The sequence below is a fragment of the Hydractinia symbiolongicarpus genome, chromosome 2 (genome assembly GCF_029227915.1).
Source record: "Hydractinia symbiolongicarpus strain clone_291-10 chromosome 2, HSymV2.1, whole genome shotgun sequence".
In the NCBI taxonomy this organism is placed as follows: domain Eukaryota; kingdom Metazoa; phylum Cnidaria; class Hydrozoa; order Anthoathecata; family Hydractiniidae; genus Hydractinia; species Hydractinia symbiolongicarpus.
The window spans coordinates 13,727,032-13,749,435 of record NC_079876.1 but is presented as its reverse complement, the minus strand read 5'-3'; the positions used below and the strand labels follow the sequence as shown (position 1 = coordinate 13,749,435).

The window sequence follows — 22,404 nt, the reverse complement described above, 5'->3', positions numbered from 1 at the left end:
CGATCCATGTAAAAACCCGAATATATGTTAAATAACTTTTATTAAGCTTTCAGAAACTTCAAACAGAATATAAAAATTTGCTCTAGAACAAAAGTAATTCAATTTTATGGAGATACTGGCATTTTTAACAAATTTAAAGCTTCTGGTGACTTCACAGAAAATGTCTTTACGAAAGCAAAAATTTATTGTTGCCATTTTGTTCCTTTTATGACTTACTATAAGTGTGCCAAGTTTGATTCAATTTGAACAACCCTATGAAAAGTTATTGAGTCATAGTATAGGTCATAGTATGTTTGAAAAACCGCGGACCGAATTGGGTTAAACTCATTTTTCTGGCATTCTGTCAACACGTACGGAAGAATATACCTGGGTACTAGCTTTTAAATTGTTCAGGAAAGTAGAAACAGATTTTGGCTAGCCAGGATTTTATCGGTACCTTTGACTTGTTTCATAAAAAAACGACACAAAATAATTATGCTTAAAGTAATTCTGGACAAAAAATGCACAAGCGTTGCGAATAATCGTTACTAGTTTTACAAGAGTTTTTCCGTTAGTTGTACGCTATGGTATAACTTAAGGTTTTTTAATTTATGATATTGTTTATTAAGTTAAACTTTTCGTACAATAAGTACATCATCAAGCTATAACAAGACAAATAGAATCATTCTTTCTTTCTCAACACACTGGTACCGTGATCGTGGCTAAGCGGGATGTTTTTATCGGGTTATTGAAAAAATAAGTTGTATTTGGGGAGGTAGTTTTATTTTACAGACCAGATAATTATATGCTCTACTTTGGCGCTGACAAGTTTTGTAGATGGAAACCGTCCCATTAGATTCGGACAAGATGGTTTCTATTTTTCAAGATCTGTTAAGGAAACGTCTTTGCCTTCAAGTCTTCAAGTGTGTTCATGGAGACGTGTGTGAAACCTTTGTAAATTATTTCGAAAAAATGACAAGCAACACAAGAATCATTCACTACGACTTCCTAAGATTAAGCTGGAATCAAGTAGAAAAAGTTTCTTTTTAAATGGCGCAAAAACTGTCAACGAGCTTCTTCTGAAAATACGTGCTTCGACATCAATAGAAGATTTTGTAAAAATTATATGAAGAGATTTTTAATTTGTAAATATTAATTTTTACCAACACATTTTTAGTTATTATTTTAAATTTTATTACTATTTTTGGAGGGCTGGGAAACAGGATCCATGGAAGAACAGAAATTTTGTAATTATATATATTTTGTATATTTTACTAATTTTGAATGGAAAAATCCTGTATAAGTATTCCTTATGAATAAATAAATAAATAAATATTAGCGATAATTTTATATGTAAACAAATACTTAAAAAAAGTCTTCGTCTCTGCAAGCTCTCCACAGCACATCTTCTGGTTATAATTACGAAAAAAGCATGGAAACGAGACGAGCAATTAATTTTTAAAGATTAATAACTTAGAAAGGAGGCAAAGAAATTTTCTCCGTATGAAGATTTCTTTGCAATAATGAAATCATATCGAAACGAGGCTATAGCTATGTGAGAGTTTCATTACGCCACGTAAAATATAGCAGTCAAACCTTTTTAGTTGGGAACGAGACAATTTTGATGCAGCAAAACCACGTGACTTAGAACATGTATCTTTCCATGATACGAAAATAAATCGAACAAAAATTGTTCCACAGTAAATCAAAATCAAATCAAATATATTTTATAAAACTCACCCGAACTCATACATAAATAGGTATATAAATATACTTGATATAACACAATACTATATATAAATGAGTGGATTCACAAGGAAGGTCAGAGAATAGCTGAAAATTCTGCTAATAAAAATTCTGATCACCTTTACTATAGACAGTGTGAAAGAAAGGGATTGTACGATTGGTAAAAATTAAATTTAATTCTAATGTTTTTGCTAAAAAATGCGTTATAAGAACGATGAAATTTGTCTTCACGCTGATTTTTAATTACATGTTCATCCGACAGCGGCGTCTTTTACATTAACAACGAAAACAACGAAAACAGGGAAAGAGAAGATTTTGTTTCATTTCTAATTTGCCACAAATTCGGACGATTACCTTCGCCTTCTCACCCCTTGTTTTTGTACGGCGGAGTTTTTATGTTCCATAGACCTTTTTCCCCTTTTAAAAGTTCAATAAAATTTCTGTTTGTGAAGTTTCTTTCTTTCGAAATCATACGAATTTTTAAATCAATAATATTTCATAAAACAATCTGTAACTTCATTGGTTAATTCTCTTCAGACAAAATCTAAAAAGTTAAAACGTTGTAACTTTTCAGATTGTGACGACAAAAAAGATTTTTGTCAAATCAGATAAATCTGTCAGACACAATCTGATAAACTGCTTAAAATCATTTTATTCTGTAATTTGCCATTTTTTGCGCTAAGAACACAAAATTAAAACTTCAGCCTTTCCCTTTGTTCTTATTTTTCAGCCACTTCCAGCTTCATTGTTCCTATAAATTTGTTCTAATATAAATAAAGTATAAATATATATTTTAAATAATAAATAATATAAAACTAAAAGCAACATGGATTTATATTTGCAATAATTTATTATAGACATATATACAAAAAGATATATTTAAAATAAATATATATATATGTATAACATATTAATATATATAAATGACTAATATAAATAGAATAAAAAATTTAACTGCAAACTTGTTCGTCATCTAAAAAATAAAAGTTTCTAATATCATAAAAAAATGTGAAAATTTTCGAAGTTACTTAAACTTAAATAGATTGGTAAAATTACAATACCGCATAATTTTTAAACATTTTAAAAATTATCTCACCTGGTGACCGGATTGTTATTTTTTCAAACTAATTTCTTGGGACATTTATCTTCTCCTTCTTTGCTGAAAAAATATTTAAAAACATTGAAAAAAACTCGTAACATATATAACATAACTAGCTGTTTAATTGTTTATTCTCGTTTCATCCAGTTGATAGAGGTCTGGGTACGAAGTTTTATTTTACTTAGTATTCAAATTATTTTTTTATAACTACATGTTTTTGTTCAACATTTTATTTTATCTTTTTCATCTGTTTAAACCAAAATTATCACATCTAATTGTATTTTAAATTATTTTAAAAATGTTGTTAAAATATTTTACTCTGCTTACAAACCAATCATTCCTTCCTATTTTTTCCTATCTTTTATCATTTAAATATTATAATCATCTTTATGTCTTAATATGACAAACTTAAAATAAAATACAAATTTATTCTTCTTTCTAATTTATTAAATCAACTTAATAACTTACTTCGTATTCTTTTATTTTTCGTCTTATTATTTCCCGGTTTTGTTCATTCTTCAATCTTCCAGCATAATCATAAGCTGTGTTTCCATCTTCATCTTCGATCGTCACATCAATATTTTCATGACGTAACAAAACATCAACACATGAGATGTAACCATGCGCTGCAGCAAGATGTAATGGTGTGTGGTTGAAAACATTTCCACGGTTGATGTTTGTTACATCATGTCGACATAACATATCTAATATTGTGTGACTATCATGATATGCAGCAAAATGATAACTGTTGTGTTTCCCACTATCTTCCGCCCAAACATCACTCCCATATGAGATGAGTATTTCCACCATTGATGTATTGTCGGTGTTGTATACTGTCCACAACAATGGTGTGCGTTCACGTTCACCTCTCATGTGAACGATGTTTGGATGAATGGATAGTAATTTTTTCAGTTTCTCGATATCGTTAGATTCAATAATTTCCACGATATCTAAAAATAAAATAATAAATGAATAAAAATTATAAATTTATAAATTAATGAAATATGATAACGAAAAATTAATGACATCGATTTTAAGATGTTTCTTCTTATTGTAATAGATTGAAAATTTTATAAACATAAAAATAGTGAAAAAAGAATGTTAATATATTAAACATTCACAAATAATTATAAAAACACAAAAATAAATATAAGAACAAACGAATTTCGAGTATATTATTTTGATATCATCAGATTAATTTGCGCAAGTGGAAATTCTTAAATAAAAAATATTTTGAGATAATTTGTTCGTAGCGACAAAAAAATTATTGAAGAAAATAAACGATTATACAAATAAATACAAACATTGATAAACAGATGAAATATTAAAATTGTAATAACACTAATTTAATGACGTCATCATGTATGGGATAATTTGCAAATGGAGAAAAATTAGAAACACAAAATTAATTGTCTAAATCATGATGACATCAGAATTTTTGTTTAACTAATAAATTCTTTATCACAACACGGTTTCATAAAAAGAACAAGTTTAGTGACAGAAGATAATTTAAATCTTCGGTACAAAATTTTATGTTGAAAAAATAATTTATTGTATAATAACAAAAAATACGAGCGATATTTTTTCTCACACCGTTGAAAGTAATTTAGCTACCATTCAAAAACATTTAAAAATTTGTACAATAGAAATCATAATTTTTTTTAGGTTTCTTAAAAAAGTATTGTATCGTTAAAATAATATTTCTACACAAAATATTTTTAAAATGAAACTTTCGAGAGTTTTTTAACGATTAGTGAAAAACCTTTCTCACCTTATTCACATCCTGTTGTTATCAGAACCCGTTGTTGAATGAAACATATTCGTTTTGGTTGAGTATGATATAGTGATAAAAATAGAACGACTGTACTCAATATATTCGATTTCGTCTGCACGAATATTTCAAAGATGTTTTTCTGACACGCGATCGGTTATTTATAAGAACAAGTTCTAAAGAACACGAGACTTAGGTACACAGCTCTTAGTAAAATACTCCGTTAATTGTAAACGGGTTTCTCATGAAAAAAAATAATGTATAATAAAAACTAGCTGCTACTTTTATCAAAATTAAATTTTCTCTAACCTCAAACGACCGGATTTTATCAAAATTATTTGTTGAATGAAACATATTTGTTTTGGTTGAGTATGATATACTGATAAAAATAGAACAAATTGTACTCAATATATTCGATTTCGTCTGCACGAATACTTTCAAAGATGTTTCTCTGACACGCGATCGGTTATTTGAAAACATGGGGTATCCCAACCTCGTCCTCAAGACCCCTTCCTCTTTTGCGCCGTCCCGATATAAGAAAGCAAATAGGGGTCTTGAGAATGAAGTCGGGGTATTGTTTAGGGTGGTGTTTTTGGTGGTAGTTTCATTCTACAGACCAGATCATTATGTGCTTTCCTTTGCCACTGATAAGTTTTGCAGATGGAAACCTTCCCATAAGATTTGCACTGAATTGTTTCTATTAGCGATAATTTTCAAGTGTAAGTAGAGACTTTTACAAAAGTTTATCTGCAACAATGTTGACAATAACTTTTCATGAAATCCCGTTGTACGCAAAACGCGCCAATAATTGCTTAAGAAAAGTTAAACGAAAGTTACAATATAAAATAAAACCATGGCAACTATCAAAAAAATGCAAAAAAAAGTGACACAATTTAGGGAAAAACTTATATACGCTGTTTCTGTATCAATAATATTTCCATATCACATTTTTACTTTCTTAAATACTTGACGCTCTATCCACAAGCTCAAAATGGTTCTTTTCAAATCGAAGGAAAAATGTCAACCTTGTTTTGGGGGATTGTCCTGATCTGTACATGCTTGAAAAAATAATAGTATTTTCTCCGTCGCAAATGCTCCCGTTCTTGTTTCGTAAGGTTGCTAATAACTTGAAAAGAAGGCTCTTACAGCAAATCTTTAGGTTATGATGTTCTCGTGTCAATGACCAAATAACATGGAATCGAGGCCAGCCATTACGGTTAAATATAAATAACTTGGAAAGGAGGCTTTTCCCCGGTCCTGCTGACAAATTTTCTCCGGATGAAATTCTCTTTACAATATTGAAATAGTATGGAAACGAGGCTATAGCTTCATAAGAATTTCACTAATTCACAACCCGTATACTCAAACCTTTATGGCTATGGATAATGGCTTGTATTATACTAGGCCGTCCAACTATAAAAAGCCTAACAGTTCCTGAAGACAAGTTTGGTAACTATCCTATAGGAGCCGAACTGTTCAACATTGCCCATCTTTTTTCAATAGTGATCAATTTGACACGGTGGCCAAATTTTGCGAAGGCATAAGATCTGCATTATCCTGCAACATATAAATATTGCGGAGCTACGCGTTGTAAACTTAATGTACAGGTAAAACTTTTGTTTAACAACTTTACACCCAATTCAAATAGTATTACAGTTAAATTGAATCTACAATGTATATTTACAAAATATACGCTTCGATTATACGATTTAACTACCCCAGCCGCCATCCCAATTACTACCCCAATAATTTTAAGTAATACCACGCAAAAAAATAATTTTCATTCCTACCTCTTTGAAAATGCAATTAGAAAAATTATTAATTTCTTTTATGCTGGATTAAAACATTTTTTTACTGTTTTTTAATTTGCCACACTATATGTGGAAGAGAAAAAGGAGCCTATCAACCAAACAGGATTAAAAAAATACCTTGACTATTTTCCGTTTGCTTTTGTTAAAGTATAGGGAGGCAACTTTATAGTAGAGGTCAGCAATAGTAATTGATTCAGAAGTAACGTTTTAGTTCAATTTTCTAAAGTTCGATTAAACTACATATAATTGTCGAGAAAATTGAAAATTCTTATTCACCAAAAAAAATGACCTTGAGAATAAAATATGGATCTCTAGTGCATCTTTGATTTCGTAATGCTTGATTATTTTAATTTTATATTTTCAAAGCATTTCAAAGAAAAGAGATTTGATTATATTAAAAAAAAAGATTTTTCAATACAATTACAGTTTGATAACATGTAAATCTTTTTGTGCTTCTGTTTACCAGGAGAAAGCTGCACTGGATATACAAAATATCCTATCAACTCAAGGAAAATAATAGTAGCAAAGTTAACATTTCACCATAAAGGAATTTCATATTTTACTTTGGACACGTTTCCCGGTGATTAATAAAAATTAAAATGTTTCACAAGCACTATGACTACGATGTAGGTCAAAAATATATCATTTCTGTTTCGTGATTATTTTTTAAAATCAATAAACAGGGTTGGTTAAAAATATGCGAGAGTTATACTGTTGCTGATACGAAAAGGTTTAAGAGATGTTACTTACTCAATCTAACATGCTAACGTACAGAACAAATGCCCTATAATTTGTTCAAAAAGGTCATGCTGATGTTATCAAAAACTAACTTTTATCTTTACTGGATATCGAAAGATAAAGCCGAAAGTCTGAAACAATCACTGCTGTCATCAAATGCTTAAAACGGATTGCAACAGAAGATGGACAACCTCAACCAGCCTTAACTTTTTTTAATAAATATAATAACTATTAACATTTATAGATTTGGTACGCAAATATTCAAATCACGTGATATAACGTATTATTTTGGTTTCAATGATTGGTTCAACTTAGCATCATCAAAACCTTTTTAATATTAGCATACAGAGCATACAATTTTTTTTTTGAAATTTACCAAATTTTATCTGTAGCCCTGTTTCCAAGCAATTGAACTTACCTTCAAAAGTGACAGACATATCTGCACGACTTGATGGAAGATTATTTCTAGAAATAAAAAATGGAGTACCTAATGAAACAAAAATAGCCATACCTTTAGAAAATCAATAGTAAAAACCACAAAAAAACTTACACATGTCGATACGATACAACACTTTGAGCTTGACCAAAGTCGTTACTAGCCAAAACACGAAACTTGTATTTATTTCCAATAACTAAATTGTTGATAACACATCCACCAAACGTGATGACATGCTCTACGTTCTGCCATTGTGATCTGTCGTTCTCCATATTAATTACGTAACGATATCCTTCCTCATTCCAATTAATTGTACAGGAACGGTCGTTTGAAAAGTTGCAGCTCACGTTGATTGTTGGAGGCTGGAAACTAGAAATTAGATGCAGGCATAAAAGTGTACTACAAACAAGTTTAGAAGACATTTTGCAGTTCTGATTAAAAATTATACCTGCTGGTAATTTGCTTATACTACAAATAAATAAAAAGATGTATTTACTTTTTACGTATAACTCGCGCGAAATCATGCACATCTGATTCATCCTTTTCATATTTAATTTTCTTTATCCGTTCCATCAGATTTTTGTATCTGCGCGAATTTGTATTCACAAAACCTATCGATTTTTTGTCACTGACTTGCATTTCAATGTAATGTAAGTCTTTATTTGAATTTTTTGCGCATTCAACAGAAACCTCATTTAGGTACTCCGGTAACAGATCTTTAATGATATGTCCAGTTGATGAATTTGTAGTAGCAGACTGTATGTTACACGCGCAAACAATTATCAGGCGTTCAGTTACTCTGGACATGCCTTCTAACGTCTTGTGTCGCAACATAGTGTCATTTACGTCAATAGCACATACGGTTTCACAAAAGTCTGTTCCTCTACTACCGTGTACGTCGGTTATTATATTATAACCCACGTCTGCAGGAAGATCACACACTTTATTGCAGCGGTCGATGACACTCCATTCAGTTTGTTTGTTATAAACAAAATAATCCCTTCTGATTAAATCCAAAACTTTTCGAAACGTGATCATTTGTTCCACAGTGTTATGAAAAAATAAACGTTTAATATTAACAAGATCTAGATAGTATTCCAACGAGAGAGCTAACATGACAATACTTTGTTCTTCTGTTTCATTTTCATAATTAAGATGTATCAGTATTGGCTTTGTACCTTCAATGTTATGTCCAACTTCTTGCGCAGAGTTGCATTTCACTTTGGTTAGGGTTTTGATATCTTCAGAAACATCTGGATAATGTGAGGCAGCTGCAATTTCCTCTATATCCACTGGTTCTTCAAAAATCTTTTTACTTTCTTCGGCTGATTCTACTTGTGAATTCTTTATTTCTAAGACTTTACGCTGCTTTGAATTTTGTTGAATGGTAGAGCTGGTCGTTCCAGATTTTGCTGATGATATTTCATGATTTTTGTCCTGAACAGGATGTTTGATAACTGATTCAATCCCGGAAATTTTCTTCTCAAATTGTACCAAGAAGTTAAAATTATTCTTCGTTGTTCGCATTGATTTATTGAGGTAAAACACACGCATACCAGCTTCTTCGTACTTGTATTTATCATGGCTTTTTAATTCTCCAGATGAAACCAATATCCTGTGCTTTTCCAAAGATTGCAGAAACAACACAATCATGGAATTCTTTAAAGCCTCTTCCCTCTCCAAAATCTGCTTCAGCGATAAAGCTTCTTGTTTGTCAAACATCGCTCCATCAACTTCGTCACTTATAAAATGAAATGACATACCACCGTGTTTCTTTAACAACAACAGTAATAATTGGGATAAGGTTGGAAGTTTAAAGAGATTGAGCTCTTTCGCTAATTCAATTGCATTCTTTACTTTTACAGTGGTATTTTTGTTGCATTGAAATTTTGAGACGAATTTTTCAATACCTTTCAGCAGTATTGTTTTGTCACTCCACATGACATAATATATTGTGCATTTTCCTTCACAACATTGGTAAAGTTGTTTTAGATGAGATAAAGCAAGAACCGATTTACCACTTCCTAATGGTCCAACAATAATTTTCTTTTTAGATTCGTCAAACAAAATATTTGACTGTTCAGATGACAATAGAACACTGCATATTTTCCCATGGATGTCATCTTTGATTGTTGGAACAGTGTTCATAGTTTCTCTACAAGCCATGAAACACATTGCTTGACCCAATATGTTCATGTACTGCTCTTTGCTTTTGTGATCAAGGTCTTTTCTTGTTAATCCAAGAGATAGAAGGAAATTTTGAACCTTTGTGTCATCCGAGAAAATAGACTGATCTAACAATTGACAGTTTGCACAAACGTCGATGTTCTCTAACGTTTGGAAATTTGGTGCAGCAACAACATTTATAAATCTGGAGGTACTATTCAAGATAAATTGTTGATTGATTGAAAACAAATGTTTGATATCTGCCTCACCATTTTGAAATTCTTCCTCAATGATTGACCCACTAGTAGTTTTAGTGTATCTTATGTTGACGAAGGTATTTTGAGATGGATGGAGCAGCAGAAGTCTGTGTTTATAATCTTGAACACGATCACAATAAGTATTTAAATTTAGAAGTCTCAGATTTTCCGTGGCATTGTAATGTGTGAAGATCACAAACACGTGCCCAATTTCACTGAGAATTGACTTTAGTCGAAATGCAAAGCTGGAAATCTCTTCATTTACCATTGGTGGTGGAAATTGGACGGCTTCTTTTAGAAAGGCATTGTTGGATGTGCAGTTTTCATTAACATAATTTCTTGAAAATCTTAAGTATTCGTTTCTACTTTTTTCATATACTTCTCCACAACAGAACAGCTGAATGTTAGTTTCAAGAACAGGGGTGCTGATAATTGACTTAATATGTGCTGCAACTTTGTCGCTATTATGTGTATGGAGAGAAAAGTTACTTTCTTTGTTGTAATACTTGTGAGCGCAGGCAATGTTGACATCTACAAATAGTAATGAAAGTGACGTATAAAACTTTTAAGACAATTTTTTTTAAAAAAATTAAAAACCTAATTAGTTACTACTTACTGTCTACTTCAAAAATCTCTTTATTTCCATCAATGTCCAGCAACGATATGACAAGTTTTAGGATGTACCGGGTAGCTGCCTTATATATTGTTAATACAAGCTTATTGTCTCCTATTTCTTCATAAAAGTACGATGATTCTTTCAGTTCTACCTTGGTATCACTACCGTCCTGTTGTATAGTAATTCTCTGAACGGTTTTTAAGTTTTTATTATGAAACTTAACAATGATATTTTCTTCTTTGTCTTTATACATCCAAAAACTAAAATTAAAAATATAGTTGGAAGCTAATATTTTAAAATATTTGTCAACGAACTTTTATATTTCTGTATCTATATTATAATACCCGTATACGTCTGTCTGTCTGTCAGACAAAACGGTACCGCATGTATTGACACACACGCAGTTAGGTATTAAAAGGACCGAACCCGGGGATTTTTCCACGGACCACCAACTAGCACTTTATGATATTAATCATGAGTCTATATTACTGTTGTAATAACGGTAAAAAAACTCTTTAATTCTGATAAATGATATAATAGACAACGAGTAGTTTAAAGTAGATGCAAATTAAAGAGTTGTTTATGATTAGTTTTAATTAACTAATATCTTTTTTTACTGACTTTATAAGCGTAGAATAAAGTAAGCCTTGTAAAATCATTATTATTACTATTATTACATTTTTATAGGAAGTGTTTTAGCATATAAAATATCTTTTACTGAATCATCAACAAATCCGCTGAATTAAAATTTCATTGATATAAACAATCGGCGACAAGGTGAGAATGTATAATCTGCTTTACATAAGGTCGCCTAATGTCTTTTTATCCCGATTTATAAGGCAGTATAATGTCAGTTTTCTAAAATCATTTTTCTTACTATTATTATATTTTTAAAGAAGATGTTTTACCATTTAAAATATCTTTTACTGATGTATAAAGAACTGATGTTGCTTACTACATACTTGTAACAAGAACTTTTAACAAGAATAGATTTAGTAATTAAATTTCAAAAATACGAAAGAAAGACGTTATTGTTAAATTTATATACTTTTAGGAAATTTTTCCTGGTTTAATAGGTAGAGATAAAAAAACAAAAACAAAACAAAACAAAACAAAACATGACAAACAGAATATTTTTTTCATTGTAGAATTTTTGTAAAATGTGTGACACTTACTTCAAAATGGGCTCAGTCTTTACTGGGGCTATCAAAAATAAGAAAATAAATAAAAGCAAAAAAGTTAAAACAACCCTATTTAAACTATCTAAACTAAATCATTAAATGCACTGTTACTCAATAGAAACGCAAAGATCTAGCATTTCAACAAATTCAGTGTAACAAAATAGACTGAATTTACATGTGTTAACTGAGGGCTCATTAACAATATCCACAATTTGTGGTTGTTATGGATTGGCCAGCTACAGATTTATTTAAACCCTGCTTCAAAAATAAACTTTTTTTAAAATAAACAAACATTGGTCTAATGTAGTAGTTTCTTTTTGCTTTAATCTAACAAAGACGGGGAAATGTAAACAAAAAAATTCTAAAGTTTTGCCAACTAAAAGTTTCGACGACCTTTAGTATTTCAAACTATACACAAGATGACACAACGATAAAACAGTTTTGCAGTTTTTAAATCTACAACTGAAATGCACATACCTTCTCCTAATAGCTGTTGTGAGATGTCTTTTAATAGATTTTGAAAAGTTGTTTCATCACCTCTGTATAATTGGTAGTACATGTTATTGCCCAGGATCAAACTGAGCACATGGTCTGCTGGAGGTTTATAACCTTTCTCAACTATTACACAGATAATTTTCTTGTGTTGCGCACAGGCCAAGTTGTATTCTTTCTGACAGTTTTTAGATTCTTCATATCCCTTTGAAAGTAAAAGAATGATCAATTTTGATCCTGCAACGCCTTCTGCCATCCGTGCACCTAAATCTCCATACACTCGATCTTCATCAGTCCAAACAGAGTAATCCTGTTTTAATAATGACTCTTTAATCCTTTTCATGTACTCCTTGCCAGACGCATGATGGTAGGATATCATAATATCCCAATTTGCCTTGGTGGCCATTTTGTTTTTCTCTTTGCTTATCTAAGAACAATATATGTTATAAAATAGGTGCTGAAATGCGTTCACATTTTGTCACAGATTACTTCGTTTTTACACTGTTTAGCGTAATTACATTGTTGCAGACATATTGCGTTGGTACACCTAAAGGAGAGGAGGAAAGGGGAAGGGGGGGGGGGTACAATATGCTGACGGCCTCTTGGACTGGGCATAAGTTTTGTTGGCATGTGATTATGTGCTGAAATTTTGTGACTTTTTCTAACCTTCATTGGGACTTGTAATAAAAAAAAATTCTATTTGAAAAATCTTCATACTTTTCGCGGGGTATCAAAATTTTGGGACAGGTATAATTTTTTGTAAATTTTATAATGTGCTGACTTGCATGTATGAGTGTTGTACGATTTTGTATTAGTTAAATTTAGTATTCATTACATGTATGTTCATCACTAGGTGGTTACTAAGGTGTTGCCAAGAAGATATATGGGTCACAAAGCTAAAATACAGAACAGATTTAAAGGGAGTATCGTTTCACTAAAATATTGTCATTTCTAATCTCAGTATTGTTTTCCTTACCTCAAACATTTATAAATTCTAACCTTGTGCAAAGTTTAATGACTTCAAATGGATATTTCAGGAAATCAGATTTTTTGCTTTATCGATACAGTAATAAACTTCCTTACAAATATGACGTCATTTTCAATCCCAATGAAGTGATTAAAATTATTTTTTTATACAAAATATAAATCTTTCTACCCAGTGAATAAATCTACTAAGAATTGACGCCCTATCCGCAGTAATACTTGAAAAATTTAAATTTATTACAAAACTAGAAAAATAACCATGTGTGACGGCATTAGGCGTGTGTAAAGTGATTTCAAACACTAGAATAGCAATTACTAAAATGCATACTGTTGGCATATAAGGATGATTTTCATAGTATAGTTAGTACACATTATTTGAAGGATTTTGATGGTCGTCCAATAAAATAAAGAATTCTTCACCTTTATTTATTCTAAAAGATTATTTCATATAGGCTCTTTTTCTATAAGTCATATTATATTACATAAGTAGTGGAAGCCTACGTGAGATTTTAAGACAAAAAATAGGATTATAATATTGTCGCAATGAAGATACGTAGTGCCATAGTGATAATCCTCCTTCATCAAAATCCAAAGCATGAAACAAATCGCCAATTTTGCAAAGTTTTCTAAAGTGATATTAAATTAAATAAGTAGTATAAACTACCTGAGATTAATACGACAAAAGAAAAACAGGATTAAAATATTGTAGTCACGAAATTATGTAGTGTCATACTGATAATCTCCGTTTTTATTGTCTACCTACGCAAGAAAAGTACGCCAGATCACGAATTGTTCAGCATGATTTCCTTATACAGTGCACCAGTTTCATTTTATTCCGAACACGCTATCGCATTATAAAAAAGGGATATATTTGTCCTTTTATAAAAATATAGACTGTATTGATGAGTTAAAATGTTTACTCCGCAATCAGAGATAATCGTTAATATGATCGTATGTATGATTTGGTTTATATTTTTGTATCGTTATATAACAAAGATACATCAGCGATAGTGCCGTCAAAAATCTCCAAAAGGGACAAAGATAGTCAATTACACGTCTCCTTACCAATACTAGCCCTGCTAGTTAATAAATAGTCTATCGTTAGTTAGGGCCTAGTGAGCGTTAATTAAGCTTGGTTTCCGATTCACGGTAACTAGCGGTAATGAGCGGTATCATTTTAGCAAGCGTTAACTAGCGGTAACGTTTTATGTTTCCACTTGAGAAATAAAACTTTAAATCATAAAAATTATCAAAATTATCTCTCAGTTAAGAATGGATTCTTTAGATGAGGAAAAGTTATTCATAATAAAAGCAAACCCAAGTTTTTGATTATGAATGATGATTGAAAAAAGAGATCATCGATTTCGGGTCCGTGACATTTACAAAAAAAGAACAAGTAGCTAGTTTTTTTAAATCTTCTTCGTGAATTACGACTTGGTGATAAAGAGTATTTTTACAAGTAAGTTTTATTATAAGTAAGTTTTTTTCATTGGTCTAATAATTGGTCTAATCTCTTTTTCATACTTTCACTTTTCAACAGATAACAACATTTCATTCCATTTTGAATAAAAAATTACCAATCATGAAAATATTACCGCTAGAAAACAATAACTTGCTAACGAGCAGCTTTTATTTATAAAAAAACCCGCGATTTCATTACCACTCATTAGAGCTAGTTACCGCTAAGTGAAAACAAAGCTTTAGGGCTTAGTGAGAAACGTGCATTACAGTATCCTTAAAATAAATAACATCCATATTTTGTCTATTTTTTATCATAATTTGGTATAGGGATGATTTTTTTTAAAGAGTTAAGGTATAAAAATTGTGTTCATGTTGATGGAAAAAGTGAAATAGTCAAGAGGTAAAAACAACTTAATCTACCTTAATTGTTTTTTGTAGTTTATGTCTTTAAGGCGTGAGTATACGAAAAAATGGTTTGTTTTCTAAAAAAAATTTTTTTAAGTGATTAGATAAAAAAAGATCTGCGCTTTAAAATGGTGCAAAAATATTTTTTAAAAAATGTATTTAGAATAGATTATTATCCCCCAAGATTATTTTGAAGTTTTTCTCCTATTTCCCATAAGAATATTTTCTTTTTCTTCTTTGTCTTCCAAAGCTGAATATAATTTACTGTGAAAAACATGGCAAAACCAGTTTATAAGTTAACAGCGAATAAAAATGTCCTATCGTCATAAAGCTTTTATATCATCAAAAGAAAGAAGAAAATCCAAAACAAAAATATTTGACCTGCCAGCTAAAAGAAGATTAAAGCAAAATGTTTCTACCGCCGATCACCAAGCTAGCACTAGTCGAACAGAGTTTTGTTTCTACAGTTTGTTTTGTTTTACTCATACTCAACTGTGTATAATTGCGAATGTGAGAGAACACGTGCAGCATAAACATAAGATGTAAAAAAAACCTGTTAACAAATAGTCGTTACCATAGTAAGCAATTATCATGCAGAAGTATAAGATTTCTGTGAGAAACTTAAAAGCTCTTTTTCACAGTGTTAAATTTTTAAGAGAGTATCACTTACGTTTTAAATCTTTTTTACAAAACTATAAAGAATGTGAGGTGGAGAGCACGCTTAGCGTGGAGAGGAATGTTTGATCTAAAAAAGCTTTTTTTTATTTCTTGAGAATGAGTAGAACGCGAGTTATTGTGGAAAAATTTTTAATACTAAATAACTCCAAAAGTAAAAAACATTAAGAAAAAATTAAAAAAGCGTTTTTAGATCAATGTCTTGTGATCACAAAAAAGCAAACAGCAAACTTGAGAAATTATTAGTTTTGTAAAAGAAATCGCATTTGTATTTTTTTCGTGTCTATTAAACCTTCAAATTTTATTTTTTCTTAATAATTTTTATAGCATTATATAGGTAATCATATAGGCTTTCTAAAAATATCTACATTAATATATCAAAATAAAGTTTTGGTGAATTAAAAGCATTTTAAAATATCACACCTTTTTTGTATACTCACGCCTTAAGGTTTAGTATAATTTACGTATAGTACAAACAACCTTACCTGTCAACAGCCTCTTTCTTCTGCTTGGAGTTGCTATTCGTTAATGCAATATACCTCTAAATATTTAATGGCTCGATGCTCACAAGGAATTTCTTTTGATCTCTCTTAGAGAATCAATTTAATAGTATTATATACTATGAAAGTATTATGAGCCTTTTTAATTAAAACCTCGTTTCCAACCAATATATCCTGAAAAAATAATACAAAAGATATTAGTCCTGGGTACGAGATAGTTATACTCGATGTTCACTACATTTTCTAATAATCACTCTCCTCCTACAGATTTTCAGAAAGTTTAATCTCGACGGTTTTATAGTGAAATTCTTATCATAAAGTTCCGTAAAACCGCAACCCTTAATAACGGCAAGACCACTACTGTCACATGACGCAATGCTAGATAGCTATAAGCTTTAAGGAAGAAGATATAACCTGTAACAGCTAACCCTAAAATTATCAGTAAAGTTATTTTAAGAATTATTTTTATACATTTTGGAGGGAAAATTATCAGTAAAGTTATTTTAAGAATTATTTTTATACATTTTGGAGGGAAATAATGCAAACTAAGAATTATTTTTTTTCAATGCCAATTAATTGTTATATATGCTAATTCTTCGGAAGTGATTGTAATATTAGCAACTTCACTGCGTAGAAAAAGGTCAGGAATGCTTGACTATAACGTTAAAAATAAATTTAAACGGTTGCTGTGGAATCTGTTTTAGATTAGCTGTATTGTCTCAACATATCTCGACCAAGATTGTAGATTTTGAGGTAATGTATGTTTTTTTCTGAATTTATTGGAAAAAATGTTAAGAAAAAACAAATTGTTTTTTTTTGTTCTCTCAAACTCAGCGATACTGCTGTAATAAAAGTTTATTTATTATTAAAATCTGATTGTTCTTATGACACAGCAGGATAGCTGAGTTATGTGAGATTATTTTATGTTTCACAGCGTAGGTAACTTAGATTTTCTCATGTTACTCAGTGTGTATTTTTTATTAAATATGCCGACAGCTAATATGTTTACTCTATTAAACTTTGACACTCACTGTCAAAGATCTTATCATTTAAATACATTGGCGTAAGTAATGCTATTTTCTGGCACTGTATTAATTAATGATCTCGTGCAGCCTCTTGTATTCTAAAAAGATGTTAATGTTCTGTTACGTAGAATCAAAATTTCTTTCCTGTTAATATATCAGAGGATGCAAGCTAACCGATAAAAAGTAAGGCAGATAATAAAATCCAGTTGAAAGATGGGAACATAATTTAGATGGAAAATATTTTAGTAATAATAATTTAGTGTTTTAGGCTTGAAAAATGTTTGCAAACTCTCTTAAGCCGGGTTTTGTCATTCGGTTAACCGTTGTATTTGTAGCAATAACATAAAAAAGTTTGTTAATATTTTTTTTCAGAAATTAGTGCAATATCATAAAGAAAACCATAAATCCTTATTAATTTTATTAACCTAATAATAACCTGAGAAATACGACGCATTTAAAAATCACCCCCACCCCTTCCGTGTAATTTCTATAATTGTTGTCCGTTTGACTTGAAACTTATCACAAGTGTTGTCCAGGTATTTATAAACAATTTGGTGAAAAAAAAATTGGCGACGTCAACATTTTTGGTGATGACGTCATCAAATTTAGTGACATATGGAAGAAAGCACAAACTTTGAACTTTGTTAACGATTTTGAATGTTATATAATTGAGATGAATTTAGTAACAATAATAATAGAAATACAAAATAATAAAACAATATAAACTAAGAAGTCACATAAAGCTTCGGCATAATTCAAAGAAATTGGTTTTGGAAAATAAAGCAAAATAAAAGTTTTGAAAAGTTCTGAAAAATTTGAAGGTGTAATTATGAATACATAAAAAAGTATTAAAAAAGTTTAAGAGCAGAGCCTGAATCAGCACCGTCCCCCAGCACGAATAGTAAATGCAAATATGAATTTCACCTTCTCAAGTAAGTAATTAACAAACAACAAGTAAAGAACAGTAACGTCTGTAAAATAGAGAAAAATAACAGTGGTCTAGAATTTTTGATACTTTCTTGGTCCGAGTTACAAAAGTTGCTTATGTGATTCCATGGAAGGGTAATTTACCATGTAAATATTAAGTTTGCAAGTGCCATTTCTTCAATTAGACAGAAATTCAACGTGCACTTACAACTTTGAGGCCAATTAACTTGAAAACGAGGACTTGACTTTGCTGACGCCAGCAAAATTTTAAAACGTATGTATCTCCTTCTCTGTTCCTTAAATATACATGTTTATATACCTTATTTTGATCAGAGTTCCAAGCTCTTTACAATACATACTGTGTGTTAACAAACTTCTCAGAATAACTTTTTGTATAAAAATTTAAATGCTCATTTGTATTGGCTGGTTAAATTTGAAGTTAAGTCAATTTTTTCTTTAAAATCATGTCTCTCTAAATGTTTCTTAGGGGAAAAAAGCTGTAATAGTGAAGGCTTTATTACTTATATTTTAGAATTCTTAATACTTGGTTTAATACAAATAGGTTACTTAAAAAGAGTGCATGCGTAGATAAAAGTTACACGAGGCCAATAATAATTAAAATATTTTAAATATACTTAGCCATTTACCTGCAAGCAGAAATCTTTGTCACAGGATCTACAAAAGAGAAAAACAACGTAAACAATTGAAATCATAAGTAGAAAAATACAAGGTAAATTGGTTTAGATATATATGATCTTATTTGATAGACTAGTTGTTAGCCCCCGTGCAAAAGCCACAGAATATCGCCAGCACAACAAGTCGATAAATTTGTAAGTTATAGCTTGAAGATTTCGTGTATGATGTAGCATGACCTAATTGACACAAGACTAATCTTATAGAGACTAGAAAATAACACAATTTTAATTCTTTCTCTTATAAAAGAAAAAATTTAAATTTATTTGAATAATGTACAATGTGACGAAGTTGTGCTATTCATCACCATTTTTTATAAGAGTTAAGATTTTCTGCACATGTTTCTCGATCACTGTTTTTACGTCTATTTGAGCATGTAGGTTCTTAGTGTTACAAGCTTGTAGAGTTGAGACTAATAACTAAATCCAGGTGACTCTATAAAATCCTTAAATTGTGGTTCAAAATCAAAATAAATTGTTTTCTTTTGTCTTGATTTTGATCTTGAAATTTTTTTTATTATTGGAGCCTAATGATATTTTTTAAGCCTGCTGATTTTTTGGGTAGAAAATAAAAATTGTGTGATTAGTTAATTTCTGATTGAAGATAAAATTTAGGAACAATTGTATAAGAATAGCTATATCGGATGTGACATTTTCGTGTTACGTTGGAAGAATTCAATGGAACAGTTATTTACTTCCTCAATTTTTTTAGGTAAAATTGTCAACATTATTCTTATTACAGATTAAGAATTAGTGATTAGTTGTTTTGATAGAAAAAAGAACTGGAATCCAGTGTCACGCCTCCTCCGCATTTTCTGCTTAAGCAATGGGACTTTGAATAGAAATTATCGTGTTGTGTTTCTTTCTCTTCATGTATCTCTATGGTTACTGCTAATAAATATTTTAAAAAAATGGTTAAATTAAAAAATTAAGTAGATTGTTTATACATCTAGACATACATCATAGAAACTAAAATTTTTTTGTTGACTTTCTTGATTGGAATGTAAATATTTTCACACTTTCGTTTAATTATGTTAAGCACATCACAAGACAAATATGACAGGAGTTTTGGACTTTGCACTTTGTATTTACATTTATAGTTTGCTTTTCTAACATATTCTAGGTCAGACAGTCATGTGATTTGGCTTTTAGCCAATGGTTAGTGCATTGCGAGGAGAAAACTAGCCCTGTGGTCAAACAATGTAATAAGATCTTTAAGTAAAAGTCACAATATGTTTAGGTTAATGTTTTTCCTCAATGTGATGACATTCTGACTTGAAGAATATAAAATTCACATCCATTTTCTAAACATTTCATGCCGCAACAACATATTATTCATAACTACTCCGTCCTTGAAAAAATCAAAAAAAAAAAAAAATACATTACAAAAGCACGAATCACCACGTTGGATTTATTTTACCAGAAAAAAGGAATAAAAACAGTTTAAATTTGATATTGTTCCTTTTTCGTTGTTGTTTTAGCCATTTTCAGCCTCCTTGTTCGTATAAAATTTAAAGGCTACTCAATGAGCTTTATCAGAACTGAATCAAACATGACTCCTGAAGAAAAAATTACAGTGAGGTCAAAATAAGCTGGATAATTGAACCACCATGGCATTCAGAATTAAATTAAAAGAAGTTAGCAAAACAAAGTTCTGAATTATTTAGATGTCCAGCAGGTCTAAAACTATGTATGTGAAACACACACTAAATGTGTAATATTTATTTCCATAATGATAAAGGTTAAAATCATATGCTATTCAAAAAAAATTGCAATTCAGTTGCTAAGCAAATCAAAGAAAAAGTTTATTTCAAAACTTGTGGTCTTGGTTTTATGTTTTATCTCCTTTGTGCTGTTTTTATTTCATCCTATATAACCATGATCAAAGTCGCCTTGGTTGAAGAAAAAAAGACAAAGTAAAGAGGGCTGAAAAATACAAGGCGGTAAGACATTTCACAAAAACAAAACGTTTCATAAACTTTTTTTTTTAATGCTATATGCTGCAGCCTGTCTATTTAACTTATTTTATTAAATTAAAAAGGTATGGCAATGCATCATTGTATGTGGTTTGCACAAATTGTGAACATTACGATAAACATAGTTTTTTAAACAACTAATGTACTAAACTAAAAGTACTGAAGCACACTTAAAATTATTTAGAATATTTACATTTGAGATATAAAGTATAGTTCTTACACAAGTAAAAAGCGTGTAATAACAAAACGTCGCATGCATTTTTTAAAGGGAGAAAAATTCTATTTTCTTAACACCAAAATTATGTTTGTTTCTTCTTGAGAGTCATACAGTAGACAGTAACAAAAATGTTTTGTTTACAAAGAAGCATTACCTTTTAACAATCAGTAAAAACGTCTTTCAATTTAAATCAATCTTTCAATCTTCCGTCTTTTTTTGTTAAAACTGAACTACTAGGTATCTAGCCTTTACGCGATTTCAAAACGCAATGAGAAGGCGTCGTGTTTTGCATGAGTTTTTCATCTAAATTTTGTCAAAACTGCGCATGCGCTATAGGCTTTGAAATAGGCGTTGTAGTTAAGTAGGCATGCGCGGTAGCATTGTGCGACAGTTCATGTGCTTGTGCGCATGCACAATAAGTTCTCTTTGTTTATTATGTTGGCACAAAAGTTCCGTGAGAGAAATTAAATTATATCTTAAACCTTTAGACTGAAATAAAATCAGTAAGTTCAATTTAACCTAAAAAAACATGAAGCGTCAATTACAGTAACGCCCTATTTTATTCCCGCCATACAACAACAGTTAAGGAATTGAGAAAAAAATAGAAAAGTTGAAAAACATCCGTCTTGGCAAGTCGTTAACGTCACAAAATTGCTTTTCTATCATTATTTGTCTACACAACATAAATGGTAGCTGCGAGAAGCTACAGATGAATTTCTTGCAGAAATTTCACCTGGTAAATTTACGTGAATTTTGTATTATCTTAAGACTAAATTATAAAGAATATATTATGAATTTAAATGGCGTTCAAACAGACGTATTCTAAGAGTATTGTAATTTAGCCAAGATAAAAAAATAAAATAAAAAAAACTTTGTATGAGAAGGTGATTACACTACAAAGAGTAATTGTGTGTATTTTCAACCAAACATTTCGAAATAACTGTGAGAAAATAAAGGGAAAACTCTACTCTCGTTAATCCTTTTCATTTTCTTAACAATAATATCTCATTTGCTAAGAATGGCGTTTAAACAGACGTATTCGAATATTGCAATTATCCAGGATAAGAAGACTACAAAGAGTACTTGTGTATTTTTAACCATACATTTCAAAAATTGTCTTTTAAAACAGAATAAAAAAAGTTAAATTTTGGGCAAATTTTCAGAGACCCAACAATGCCAAATAATTATCCTCCAATATGAGTAATTGTATGTATTCTTGTCAACCATACATTTCGAAATAACTGTGAGAA

General features: G+C 30.3%; 1 protein-coding gene across 3 annotated transcripts; it reads right to left on the bottom strand.

Annotated features, from left to right (window-relative positions):
- Positions 1-1,222: 1,222 nt before the first annotated feature.
- On the bottom strand, positions 1,223-21,449 carry LOC130629534 (uncharacterized). Of its 3 annotated transcripts, XM_057442780.1 has the most exons (12): positions 21,309-21,449; positions 18,917-18,944; positions 16,303-16,491; positions 12,278-12,719; positions 11,795-11,822; positions 10,620-10,879; positions 8,077-10,534; positions 7,695-7,949; positions 7,563-7,609; positions 3,293-3,774; positions 2,822-2,884; positions 1,223-2,698 (listed from the first exon to the last, which is right to left on the bottom strand). In XM_057442780.1, exons 4-11 carry the CDS (start codon positions 12,696-12,698, stop codon positions 2,867-2,869), a joined length of 3,969 nt encoding a protein of 1,322 aa, XP_057298763.1. In that variant the 5' UTR covers positions 12,699-12,719; positions 16,303-16,491; positions 18,917-18,944; positions 21,309-21,449; the 3' UTR covers positions 1,223-2,698; positions 2,822-2,866. The 3 variants fall into 3 exon arrangements, 2 of the variants coding, with proteins under 2 accessions (XP_057298763.1, XP_057298764.1); XR_008981973.1 differs by lacking the exons at positions 1,223-2,698; positions 2,822-2,884 and having other exon boundaries at positions 3,661-3,774; positions 4,596-7,609; XM_057442781.1 differs by lacking the exons at positions 11,795-11,822; positions 16,303-16,491; positions 18,917-18,944; positions 21,309-21,449 and having other exon boundaries at positions 12,278-12,415.
- Between the last annotated feature and the right edge of the window lie 955 nt (positions 21,450-22,404).